Below are 12,979 nucleotides of genomic sequence, written 5' to 3' on the forward strand. Positions count from 1 at the left end.
CAGGTCCGCGGACCTCTGCCATTAGACGGGTGGAGGGAGGGGTGGGCATAGGTTGAGTTCTCCATCGCCTTCTTTCCCTAAGGCAACCTTCCAGCCTCACGGTCTTTGCACCGGCAGGCTGTTCCACGGACCAGGCAGAGGAAAAGTGGCTGTCCCTGCCCGGGCGGGCCTGGAGACTTAGGCAGATGCCTTAGTAACTGGAGTCCCAGGAGCGGACTCGCTGGACTGAAGTATCAGGCATCCTCTTTTAGGGAGATTTGGCCAAACTGGCTTCAATAACAATGCTTTAATCTTTCCGGGGTCTGCCTGCTCCCCCCCTTCAGTCCCGCCCAGCGCAGGTGCTATGGGACTATCCAATGAAGTGGTTCTCATCCTTCTGATCCTCATCAGTGTCGTTTATCTTTTCGCATCTCCATTTCTGTTTTCGTTTGTTTTCCGATCTGCGGAAAACTAGATTGTTGGCTTTTTATTATTGATTTGGAAAAGCTCTTTGTATAAGAGTCTTCTCTGATGCATGGTTCCCCTCACCCTCATGCATTTTTCCCCCCGCGGTCAATGTATTGACATCCTCACTGGCATGTGTTGACAGAGCTCTGGGAGGCTGTGGGCAGGGCTGGGCGAGGGCGACCCGGGCCCCAATCCCACCTTCTGCCAGGGCGATGTCGTTATTAGTGCCTTTTTTGGAGAAAAAGATTTGTAAGCGGACAGCGGGATTCCGCCCTACGCAGTCCTGCTGGGTCCTGGAGCTCTGCAGTCCGTCCCTCAACAGAAAAAAGCGTGCGGGAGCCGTGACAGAACCAGGCCTGCGCCGGAAGCTCGAGTCCCGCTTGCCACCCTGGGAGTAGGGGCGCCGCCCGTCTAAAAAAAGAGATGTGAACGCGCCCTCCCGCCTAGATGCCGCCGCAGCCACCGTTGTAGAACCCTAAAGCCACCTGAAGGGGCGGGGCCAGGGGCGTGGTCGGCCCGCAGGAAGTTCTCCTGGCGCAAGGGCTGCTGGGACCGGAAGTAGGGTGCACGTTGAGGTCCGGCAGTCATGGCAGCGGCGCTGAGCCGCAAGCGGTGAGTTGAGGCTTCTATCCAGCCTCTCGGAGGGTGCTTACGTCCAAAGGGGTTCCCCTTGCGCCTCTCTGTGTCCCTGGGGAGGCCGGACTGGGCACACCGAGCTGGTGGGGAGTCGTGACTCCAACGGCATGGCCCGCAGGCGCCTTGAGGAGCTGACGGTGGATGAGTTTCTGGCCTCGGGCTTTGATTCCGAGTCCGAATCGGAGCCCGAAGGAGCCCCAGAGGCGGAGACGCAGGCGGTGCGCGCGGTAGCCCGGGAACCGGATGGACCAGGTGGGAGTCCCTTGGCCAGGTGAGTGGGAGCATCCTTCGTGGGCTGTGTGTAAGCCGAACCCCCTTAATCTTAATCTTCCTGGCCCGCCCTACCAGAAGTGTGCTTACCACTCTTGGCGCCTCATAACTGAGGCCTAGGGACTTCTGACTCCTCCCCCAGACCCTTCGGCTTATTTATTTCTCCATCGGTATTTACCGGGCGTCTGTTTTGTGTCAAGTCATCCAGATGATGGGCCAACGTTGGAGGATAGTCTTCTTTTCTAGCCTCGGAGAGCTTACCCGGCCTTGGATAAACGACAGTGTGTAGGGTGGTAGAAGCGAAAAGTGCTGCAGACAAGAAGGAAAAGCAGAAGGGGATAAAAAGATAAAAGAATAGGGATCCTAGCTGGGAGCGTTTAAGGAGGTGTTAATTTAGCAAAACCTGAGGGAGTAAACTGCAGCAGTAGGGGAAGAATGGCAGCAGGAACAGAAAAGGTCCTGCAGTGAGAGTGCTCACTCAGAGGTGAGCACGGCTGTGGCAGAAATGAGGGGGAAAGTAGCAGGTGTATCTGGAGTCATGATGATGGGCAGAGTCTTGTAGACTTTTTACCTGCATTCCAGTACAGCCGGAAGTTATCTCAGGGTTTTGAGTAGTGATGTAATGTCATGTAACTGGTAACAGAATAGGTCCCTTAGGTTGCTGTGCTAAGAGCAGCTGTAAGGGGAAGGGATGGACAAGGAAATTGAGAGATGTTGCTGGCTGGAGAGGAGTCATGAGAATTTTGAAAGTATTGATGGTGAGATCTCATGACAGATTGCATGCTCAATGTGAGAGTCAGAGAGGGTTTACCTTTCACCTAAGTACCTGGAAAGGGGGAGTTTTCAACAACTGAGGTGTTATTGTTCAGTTGCTAATTCTGCCACCCTGTGGACTGTAGCCCACCAGCCTCCTCGGTCCGTGAGATTTGCCAGGCAAGAATACTGGAGTGGGTTCTCCAAGAGCAGGGTGTGGGCAGAGCAAGTTTGGAGGAAGCCCAAGTTCAGCGTCATATGTGTTGGGATTGAAACAAGTGCATTGAAACATGTAGAGAGACTGTTGAGTGTATGAGTTTGGGTTTTGGAGAGAGAGAGATCTACTGAAAACTTAGTCTGTGGAAATCCCCCTGCCTTGCTTGTTGGCAGCTGCTATGGAGGGAACAGACTAAATCTTATAGATTCTCTGAGGAGGACGAGAAGCCACATCCCCCCCCCACCCTACCCCAACCCCTCTCCCCTCGGCCTTGGCTGTGGCTGCCAATCAGACTTGAAGACCCCCACCTTCTCAGTCGGCGTAAAGGTGGTGCGTCTGAGCACAAGGACCAGCTCTCTCGGCTGAAGGACAAAGACCCTGAGTTCTACAAGTTCCTGCAGGAGAATGACCAGAGCCTGCTGAACTTTAGCGATTCAGACAGCTCTGAGGATGAAGAGGAGCAGCTCCACTCCCTGCCAAACATGCTGGAAGTGAGGCCCTACGCAAAGTTGGTGGGGGACAGGGACATATTTGTGGTCTCTGCATCCCATACAGCCCGACCCCCTGTGTTTGGCACAGGAAGCAAGTGAAGAGGAGGAGGAGGAGGAGGATGGGGTCCCCAGAGGACCTGAGGGGAAGAGGAGGGATTCTGTCCCTGTGACCCTCGCCATGGTTGAGAAATGGAAGCAGGCAGCAAAGGTGAGAAGTGGCGGGGGTGGGAAGCAGCTGACCCCCCCCTTCCCTAAGTCTGCCCTTGCTTCATTTCAGTGATTTGGGGCTGTGCAGGCTCAGGACTTCATTCTCCCCTTCATTCAGAAACTAGGGCTTCTGCCTGTACCCTTCTTCTCAGTTTTTCTCCAGGGCTCCCTGAAGTCCACTGTGGGGAAGATGTGGTCTCTGTGTCTTTGCTAGTTGGTGGAGGCAGGGCCATTTTGAGGGCCTTGCAGTGGTTTCTGCAGGGAAAAGAAAGGACAGAAAGGGAGAACTCCAGATACCACTTGGAGCTGGTCATTGTTCGGATCCGGGACCTCCACCCCTCCGCTATGGCCCTTCCAGGAGGATTGTGGACTCTCTTTGTTCCCTACATGTGGCTGAGTAACACTGCTCCCACCTCTGCTCTTGGTCTGAAGACATGGGTGAGGGATGCCTTTCTTTCAAGGCAATTCCTGGAGCTCCAGCTAGCTGCCTTTTGCTTTGCCAAGCACAACTGACCGCACCCCCAATGTCTGGGTCCTTCTGCCCCTTTAGCAGAACCTTACACCAAAGCTGTTCCATGAAGTTGTACAGGCGTTCCGAGCGGCTGTGGCCACCACCCAAGGAGACGAGGAAGGCGCTGAGACCAGCAAATTCCAGGTCACGGACAGTGCTGGTGAGCTGGGGCAAGGGGACCAGGGATACAGGCTCTCTATTTGATCCTCTGTTCTGAGAATGGCATCTCTGGACCCCTCATTGCAGTGTTCAATGCTCTGGTCACCTTTTGCATCAGAGATCTTTTTGGCTGTCTCCAGAAGCTGTTGTTCGGAAAAGCCCCAAGAGACAGCAGCAGGTAAGAGGAAAGAGGACAGCACAGGGATGTGGTCAGGGTCCGGCCCTGCGAACAGCAGTGGTGCTGGGACCTAGTGGCCCCACCTGGCCCAGAAGGATGTTGAGGACAGAGCCAGGCTCTTGGCAGGGCTCTTGGCAGAGGCTGGACACTTGGGGCCCTATGGGCATAGTTCTGTCCTTCCTCCTCCCTGCCCAGATTCCTCAACAGCTACAGAGTGTGTGCTTGGCTTTGGTCCCCCATCTTCTTGGGTCAGGATTCTCTCTTTTCTTCTTTGGACTAATCAGTCTCACCTACTCTCCTTGGTTTTTGCTCTGTGGCATGTGTGTGTGTGCATGCGTGTGTGTGTGTGTGTCTCTAAGCAGGGGCCTCATCCATGCAGGTTCTGGGCCTTGACTTCCATATTAGAGGTTGCTTGAGCAGAGAATGCCGTAGAAGGGCTTCAGAGGGGAGAGATGAGTAGCTGACATGGCAGGTTGTGGGTTACACTGGGGCTCAGAGGAGTCTGGAAACCTCCAGGGAGAGGTCTTGCTGTGACCGTCTGAACGGGAGGTGGGGGAGGCCAGGATTTGGGGATGGGAATACCTAGGTCTCCTGGTGGTGGGGGCTGGACTGATGGGTCAGGAAGGCACGGCCATGTGGAGGTGGCTCTGTCTGAGGGGACCAGGGAAGCTGATAGACTGGTGAAGGTGGACGGGGCCAGGCAGCGAATGAGTGGGCAGCACACACGCGGTACAGGTGGTGCTGGGTGTGGGCTCCCACGGGGGCCGCTACCCTGCGCAGAGCAGTCTCCATGGAGGATGGCAGGTCCTGGAGGAGGTGGCGCAGCCTCCTGGGTTGTGGCTTTAGGTGCCCAGTAGCTGGCATCAGCCAGCAGACTTTCAGGGGCCCCTGTCCTTTATTCTTTCACGTGCTTTAGCAGTTAGAATGAACACCTACGTGCTGAGTTCTGAGTGTTGAGGGACGATGCCTTTGAGAAACTTCCAGAAGTATTTGCCACTGTTGCTGAAATTAATTTGTAAGTGGCTTGGTCTCTCTAAAGTGTATGTGACCCAGGGAGTTTCCTAGTGGTCTAAGTGGTTAGATTCTGCACTTTCACTGTCATGGCTCAGGTTCAGTCTCTGGTCAGGAGACCAAGACCCTGTAAGCCAGTGGTCCCAACCTTTTTGGCACCAGGGATGGATTTCATGGAAGACAGTTTTTCCATGGAGTGGGGTGGGAGTATGGTTCAGGTGAGAATTCAAGCGATGGGGAGTACAGATGAAGCTTAGATCGCTTGCCCACTGCTTACCTGCTATGAGGCCTGGTTCCTAACAGGCTGTGGACCGGTACTGGTCCATGGCCCAGGGATTGAGGAGCCCTCCCAAAAACCATGAGGCGTGGCCAACAACAAGACAAAAGAGTGGCCCAAAGGAGCCAGCTTGTGGTTCTGGTTTGTGATGCCTGGGTCAGACCTGGGACTGCAGACTGGGTGCATGAGCCATATGGGAGCTAGAGGGCAGAGGTCCATCTGGAGATTCTGGGGAAGTGGCTGGCCCCAGCTCAGACAGGGAGGACGTTTAACCCTCTGGCTGTGTGATGGGGGTTTGAGGCTTGATGGTACCCTGCCTGAAGCATAGCTAGGGGCTACCCTTGAGAGAGTCCTAGTGTGTCTCATGTCTGTCCAGCTGGAGGAGCCCCTGAACGTCATGGGGAAGATGGTCGGGGAGCGGGGCGGTGGGGTGTCTCTCTACAGGGCCCACGTGCCCTTGTGCTTTGGACACTGGCGTCTGCCTCCTAGTGGCCTCCTGAGCTGAGGGGGTGCTGTCTCTCCACAGGGTGCTGCAGCCGTCCAGTAGCCCGCTGTGGGCTAAGCTCCGGCTGGATGTCAAGGCTTACCTGAGCTCCGTCATCCAGGTGCAGTTCTGGGAGGTGGGGCCTACCAGTCACATGGGGGCCTGGCTACTCACATCCTGGGCCTCGCTGACCTCTCCTTCCTCCCCAGCTGGTGGCCTGTGTGGCAGAGGTGACAGTGGCAGCAGCCGTCCTCCAGCATGTGGGCAGCTCTGTGCCCTACTACCTGACCTTTCCCAAGCAGTGCCGCATGCTGCTAAAGGTGCGCTGGGGCGGGCACTGCTGGCCGGTGAGCAGGCGGCACCTGTGCTGCCCCATGGGGTTCTGTGTGAGCACACTCGGGGTAGCAGAGCCCAGTTACTCGAGGGTGGGCTGCCCTGGTGGTGGGCCAGCTTTCTGTCACCCCATGCATACGTGTGGATGACAGGTCCGTTTTCTCTGTGCGGCCTTCAGAAGGGGTGGTGTGCTGTGTTTTTGCTCCTCCTTGATGGAGCTCTATCTTGTGGCTCCCCCGGGCACTGTGAGAAGGGCTGCCTCTGGTTGGGCTCTAGGGGGCCAGGACAGGTGATGATAGCTCGCTTCCACAGAGGATGGTGGTCCTGTGGAGCACTGGTGAGGAGACACTGCGGGTGCTGGCCTTTGTGGTCCTCGTCAAGGTCTGCCGGCACAAGAAGGATGTCTTCCTGAGCCCCGTCCTCAAGGTAGCGGTGCCCCCAGGTCTTCCCTTGGGGTTTGGGTTGAAAGTCTTGACCTGAGGGCTGGGCAGGCTGCCTTTGTGGTTGGGGCTCTTCACAAGCCAAGGGCACTGTAGCTCCTTGCCTGATTCCATGGTTACTGACACTGCAGCTCTTTACTTCGGGTCGCAGGCCTCCCAGTGAGACCCTTCCCCTCTGCGCTGCAGACCCTTCTCAGGGCTGCTGGACTCAAGGAGCAGGACCATGATGAGGAGAGGGGTCTGCGGCAGACGTGTCTGGGCTGTGGTTCCTGCTGAGGCCAGCTCTGAGGGAAAGGCCTTGTCTGGAGGGGGCTTAGAGCTGCGTGTTGGGAGCACAGGGCACCAGGAGTTCAGAGGTAGCTCTGACTGAGGTGTTTCCGGCAGCAAATGTATATCACGTACGTGAGGAACTGCAAGTTCACCTCTCCCAGCACCCTGCCCCTCATCAACTTCATGCAGCGGACCCTGACGGAGCTGCTGGCTCTGGACACCTGCGTGGCCTACCAGCACGCCTTCCTCTACATCCGCCAGCTCGCCATCCACTTGCGCAACGCCATGACAACACGCAGGAAGGTGTGCAGGAGTGGAGCCTGACCCACCGTGGGCCCTGAGCCTCATGGGAGAGACAGCTCAGCCCCTTGGCGGGGCAGGGGCCTTGCTGGTGGGGGCTGTGGAGTAGAGGGGACCCAGGGACTGACCGAGTGGATTTCTCCGGCAGGAGACATACCAGTCAGTGTACAACTGGCAGTTCGTGCACTGCCTCTACCTGTGGTGCCGTGCCCTCAGCACCGTCTGCCCCAGTGAAGCTCTGCAGCCCTTGATCTACCCGCTATCCCAGGTTGTCATCGGCTGCATCAAGTGAGTCGGGGATGGGTGAGGCCACGCTGAGGGCCGAAGGAGGGAGGAGCCAGGGTTACATAGGTGTCCTGGGGGGTCAGGGCTAGGGTTACACAGGGCCTTCTGGGGACAAGGATACAGGAGGCTGTCCTGGAGGTCAGGATAGGGTCGAGTCACCCAAGGAGGTATCCAGGAAGGCCAGGAGGAGCTAATTTTCCAGGAGGGTCTGGCCAGTGCCCCTGGTGACTAGGGCCTCTAGGGTGTGGTGCTGTGACTTGGCAGCACCTGAGGAAGGTCTGGGGTTAGGCCGTCTGTGGCCTTGTGCCTACATTCCAGAATTCTTGTCAGCTGGGCTTCTGGTTGCCTGTGACCTTAGTCGAGGATGCAGCACACATATGTATTTCGGGGTCACAGGACAGAGGAGGTGGTGTGCAGTCTGAAGGGAATTTGGGCTTATTTGCCCAGGCCTCTTGCACAGAGCAGATTTGGTGTGATGTGCCACGGTATGCATATGAATATTCAGTGTTGGTCTCTGGGAGCAGAGACTGGAGGAGCCATGTGTGGCCAGGAGAGGGCATCACTGACCTCCTGAAGGGAAGAAAGAAAGGTTTTCACCAGAGGCTTCCGCTGCCCCACCATGTCATGCCTTGAAATGAAATTCAGTTGGCAGGCAGGGAGGGTGTGTCCCCGTGTAACGGAGTAAAGAGGCAGGTCCTCACAACTTCGGCAGGGACCTTTTACTCTGCCCTTACTTGTCCAGGGCAGGCGTGGCCACTGGCCCTGCTGGGGAAGAACCCTTCCTGAGATTGGAGCCCAGTGAGTGGGGAGAGGTTGGGGCAGCTGGGCCAGGAGGGTCTGAGGCTGGGCCTTTGTTTACTCCCTCCTTCCCATGTGCCCAGGTTGGTCCCCACGGCCCGCTTTTACCCGCTGCGCATGCACTGCGTGCGCGCCCTGACACTGCTCTCGGAGAGCACGGGCACCTTCATCCCAGTGCTGCCCTTCATCCTCGAGGTGAGCCTGTGCCCAGGGTTGTCGGGGGAAATGCCTCCTGTTGCATGTGGCCTGATCACCCCTCACCTTGGTACCACTGTCCTGAGTGCTGGCTCCTCGCCCATAGCACATGGGTATGACATAGCACGTAGGTGTCGTCAGGGCGTTGCTCTGCATGGAGCCTGCCTGTGAGTACTCTGCGTGGTGGGCGAGAGTGGCACTACAGGTGAGGACAGCTGCTCTGCAGGGCCGGCCCGAGAGCACTGGTTTTAGGTCACAGACTTGGGTTGATCCGCGTGTTTGCCAGTATCAGCGGCAGAGCTGGGCTGGAAGCCCCGTTAACTCCAAAATGTGTTCCTGTGCTTGTCTCTGTGCATGTGCATCTGTGTGTACACGTGTGCACACAGCTCAGGTCAGGAAAGGCTTCTCTCCAAACGCTAGAGAGCAGGACCAGGCTGTGGGGGTGCGGTTGTGGGTGAGGAAGTTGCAGTGATGGCGACCCCGGGCTGGAGGGACCCTTCTTTGTCTCCAGATGCTGGTTCACAAGGTTTTCTGGCCCATTTGAGGAGGAGGGCAGCAGCAGTAAATGAAGGTCCTGCCCTGGTCCTGCTCCCTCAGCCAGGGACCTGCTCTGTGGCAGAGGGACTCTGGGGGACCAGAGATCTGGAACTCGAGCTGATGGGGGGAAAGGCTGTGTTTGGGGTCTGAAGGGCTGGCACTGCGTCTTGTCCTTGGTTTCAAGAAGGGTCTCTAGGGACCCAGGGTCCCATAGTGTGCAGGGGGGCTGACAGGTTCTTGGGACAGATTTTCCAGCAGGTTGACTTCAACAGGAGGCCGGGGCGCATAAGCTCCAGACCCATCAACTTCGCTGTGATCCTGAAGCTGTCCAAGGTCAACCTGCAGGAGAAGGCATACCGGGTGAGCCCGGCCTCTGGGAGGGTCTGGGAGTGCCCTGGGCAGGGTCATTGCAGGGTGTTGGAGAGCATCGTGTGTGGGGTGCCTAGAGGTTGATGAGTATGGACTGGAGAAGGCTCACTGCCCTCCAGAGCTGAACCTTGTGGGCCTCCTGGGGTTGGGGGAGCCTGGTGAACCTGAGCCCCCATCTGCCCTGACGCTGACCGCTCTCTCGCTACCTCAGGACGGCCTGGTGGAGCAGCTGTATGACCTCACCCTGGAGTACCTGCACAGTCAGGCCCACAGCATCGCGTTCCCTGAGCTGGTGCTCCCCGCTGTCCTGCAGGTGTGTGCCCGCTGCCTCCCGCCTGGATGCTTCCATGGGCCCAGACCCCTCAGCAGACCAGACCATCTCCTAATGGGCTAGCTCCCCTCATGTGGAACTAGAGTGAGACTTTGCAGTCCCAGCCACATGGGACAAGTGGCAGAGCCTGGGCAGTTGGCGTCTCTGCTGACACTGCCTGGCAGCTAGATCCCTGGGTGTGGAGCCTGAATGGGCTGGCATGGGTGTACTGCGAGGACCCCAGGACCTGCCAGCACTTCTCCACCCTGCCACAGCCCAGGGTCCAGACCAGCCATGAGGTTGCTTGGAGGTGCTGGGGTTGAGCAGGCTGGACCTGGCCCCCCAGCTCTGGGTTGGGCTAGTCTGAATGCATGCTTTTCCAGGTGCTCTTGGGCTGGGTGATGCAATAGGAGAGGTTTGGGGTGGGAAGAAGCCTTGGCTGTCCACCTTAGCTTTTCTTCAGGCAATACTTGGTGGGGGTGGGGGGACTCTCCCTCCACAGAGCTCCTTCTAGGCCACTTGGAGGTCTGTCACCCTCAGCCTAGATCCTTCCCGTCTCAGGGAGGCCTGTGCCCGTGGGCCTGGTGGTGAGTGGAGCGGGGCTACCCACACATAGTGTGTGTGCACCTGCTGTGTCTGAGTCCCAGGGATCGTGGTCTGGAAAAGGGTCAGCAAATGTTTTTGGTAAAAAGTCAGATGGTAAATATTTTAAGCTTTGCAGTTACATGGTTTCTCGAAACTGCTTAACTTACCCGCAGAAAGAAGGACAAAAAAACTCACAGAAATGCATGAACAAATGCGCCAGTACAGCTTTATTTACAGAGACAGGCAGTGGGTGGGATGTAGCCTGGAGAGTAGTTGGATGCTGTGCCCGCCACTGCCCATCCCTCTGCCTGGCCCCCAGGCTTGGCGCACATTCTCCCATCAGCCCTGCATAGGCCCCCGGGGGCTGGGCTATAGAGGTCACACAGCAACCCCCCACACCATGTGCACCAGGGCTCCCCTGTCAGAGGAGTGTCCCCCAGGCCTGAAACACAGAAACCCATGACATCACCCCACCCCCCGCCCCTGCCTGTCTGCGGTCACTGCACACAGGGTACAGAACAGCCTTGTGCCTGGAACTAGGCTGAGCCTCTTCTTCTGCAGCTGAAATCCTTCCTCCGGGAGTGCAAGGTGGCCAACTACTGCCGTCAGGTACGCCAGCTGCTCGAGAAGGTGCAGGAGAACGCAGAGCACATCCGCAGTGTCCGCCAGAAAGTCTCCTTCGGCGTGTCTGATCAGCGTGCAGTGGTCAGCTGGGGGCTAGAGCCCAGGCCCTGGGGGCACCAGTCAGTGTATGGCTGGTGTATGGGAGTTTGCCTAGGGTGGGACATGACCTTGGACTTCTACACAGGATGCCTGGGAGAAGCAAACCCGAGAAGAGGGGACCCCACTTACCAAGTACTACAGCCAGTGGCGAAAGCTGAGGGACCGCGAGATTCAGCTGGAGATTAGTGGCAAAGAACGAGTATGGCGGGGGTTCTGGGATGTGAGCTTGGCTGGGAGGATGTGAGCGGGGGTCGGTGGGTGCTACCCCCAGCTGCTGCTGCTGCTCTGACAGCAGATGGTGGGCAGAGCCAGGTAGAGTCTGGGGGCTTCTCCTGTGACCCCCAGGAGGAAAGGCCCCAGGGCTGTGCTGGGGCAGAGCATCTGCTGCCCCTTCTCAGGCCTGATGGGCTAGGACTTTTGTGGGGTGAATTCTGGGCTAACCTTGTCATGTGGGCCAGCTGTGGACCAGCAGGGAGGGCTGCGAAGAGCTCTAGCTGTCTTTGGGTCTGGTCCTGAGCAGTGGGTGTGGACGGCGTGACCTGAGGGGATGGCTTCGTGCCAAGTGACATGGCTGTCTGCAGCCCTGCCCTGCTGTCAGTGTGGGCTGCGTCTATTCTGGGGTGATGGCTGAAATTGGGGGGAACAGGAAGGTTGGCGCTTCAATGGCACTTCGTGGCCTCCTTACTGGCCTGGTGAGGCTGCTGTCCAGGAATCCTGCCCGGTGATGCTGACTAATCGTCCCGAAAGTGGCTGGGCAGGGTCCTTGCTTGGAGGGTAGGCTGGACGCTAGAGGAGGGGTGCTGGGGGGCGAGGGGGAGCAGGACTGGGTCTGGTAAAGCCGTCAGTGGGAATGTGAGTGGGGCTCTGGCTGTGGTGGGTGGGCTACCACCCTTACCTGCTGCTCTTGGTCCCTATCCTTCCAGCTGGAAGATTTGAACTTCCCAGAGGTAAAGCGCCGCAAGGTAGGGGACAGGAAGGATGAGGACAGGGCAGAATTCAAGGACCTGTTCGATCTGGAGAGTGATGATGAGGATGATGCCCCAGACTTCACAAAGAGAGGTTTGGCCTGAGTGAACTTCAGCTTGTACTGGGGTCCTGGGAGCAGGTGGGCCTAGCAGGCTTCCCACCTCATTGAACCACAGGAAGGGTGCTTGTCATCACCCCTCCTGCCATGTGGCTGGCTTTGAGGTGGGGGCCCTCCTGGAATTGGAACACAGGCCCCTAAGCCTTGTGTCACCCCCTCCCACCACAACTTTTTGGGGGCAGTTCTGGGTCCTCTCCAGTTGAACAAAGGAGACCTAAGGGAAGGTGTGGTACAAGGCTGTGCCCCTAGCCCCCCCTGCTGCTTTAGCAGCCACCTCTGTGCATTTGCTGGTGGGTCCACTCCCATGGGCTCTTGTGTTTGGTTCCCAGGGATGCCTGGGTCCCCAGGAACATGGCAGAAAGTGGAGGAGGAGGAGGAGGAGGACGACAGCAGCAGTAGCAGCGGGGAGGAGGAAGTCAGCAAGTCAAAGGGTAAGTGTTTCCCAGAGTGAGGGCTGCTATGGTTTTTGAGCCCATCTGTCTGGAGCCCAGGGCTGCCTTGGAGGATCTTGTGGGTGGCTAGAGCCATTGGCTCTAAGCTGGGCCCACGCCCCTCCCTGGGGACATTGGGCCAGCTGCTCCATCCTGGCTGTCTCTGCAACAGCAGCAGCGATAAATTAATTAGTGCTGTGATTAATTAGTGATGAGTAACCTCTGAGGCTGGCTTCTTCCTGATAAAGCAGAATTTATGTAGCTGTGCTCTCTCCCTGCAGATGGACGCCCAGACACAGAGGCGGGGCTGGACCCCCAGGAGCTGTGGCAGCTGGCCCAGGGGCCAGAGGATGAGCTGCAGGACCTTCAGCTCTCTGAGGAGGACTGAAGGCTGCCCACCTAGAGTCTGGCGGGGGCTGCTGCGCAGGGTTCCCGCCTCCCCAGGCAGTCAGGCGTGCTGCTTCTCCACTGGGGCTGAGCCCGGAGGCCCTGAGGTTAGCGCCCCTGCAGGGTGAAAGGGCAGTAGATGGTGGACAGGCCTTTATTTTTACAACATAAAAGACCAGAAAGTACCAAATGCCGTCCAGTTCCTGGAGCTGCGTCCGTAAGCCACCGTGGGGCCTGCTTCCCACCACAGCCCACGGTGGCAGATGGGAATGCACCTACCCGGTGGGGCGG

General features: G+C 57.7%; 1 protein-coding gene across 5 annotated transcripts; it reads left to right on the forward strand.

Moving 5' to 3' along the window:
• The first annotated feature begins 972 nt into the window (after nucleotides 1–972).
• NOC2L (NOC2 like nucleolar associated transcriptional repressor) lies at nucleotides 973–12,878 on the forward strand. 5 transcript variants are annotated; one of them, XM_055582582.1, is made up of 20 exons: nucleotides 973–1,059; nucleotides 1,202–1,354; nucleotides 2,616–2,814; nucleotides 2,903–3,022; nucleotides 3,572–3,692; nucleotides 3,779–3,869; nucleotides 5,684–5,762; nucleotides 5,851–5,961; nucleotides 6,287–6,400; nucleotides 6,799–6,987; nucleotides 7,133–7,272; nucleotides 8,017–8,067; nucleotides 8,151–8,262; nucleotides 9,046–9,159; nucleotides 9,380–9,481; nucleotides 10,625–10,768; nucleotides 10,872–10,985; nucleotides 11,710–11,845; nucleotides 12,200–12,301; nucleotides 12,583–12,878. In XM_055582582.1, the coding sequence occupies exons 1-20, from the start codon at nucleotides 1,034–1,036 to the stop codon at nucleotides 12,687–12,689; spliced, it is 2,325 nt and encodes a 774-aa protein (XP_055438557.1). In that variant the 5' UTR covers nucleotides 973–1,033; the 3' UTR covers nucleotides 12,690–12,878. The 5 variants fall into 5 exon arrangements, with proteins under 5 accessions (XP_055438557.1, XP_055438558.1, XP_055438559.1 ...); XM_055582583.1 differs by having other exon boundaries at nucleotides 3,575–3,692; XM_055582584.1 differs by having other exon boundaries at nucleotides 2,640–2,814.
• Nucleotides 12,879–12,979: the final 101 nt, after the last annotated feature.

The sequence above is a fragment of the Bubalus kerabau genome, chromosome 5 (assembly GCF_029407905.1).
Source record: "Bubalus kerabau isolate K-KA32 ecotype Philippines breed swamp buffalo chromosome 5, PCC_UOA_SB_1v2, whole genome shotgun sequence".
Classification (NCBI taxonomy): Eukaryota; Metazoa; Chordata; class Mammalia; order Artiodactyla; family Bovidae; genus Bubalus; species Bubalus kerabau.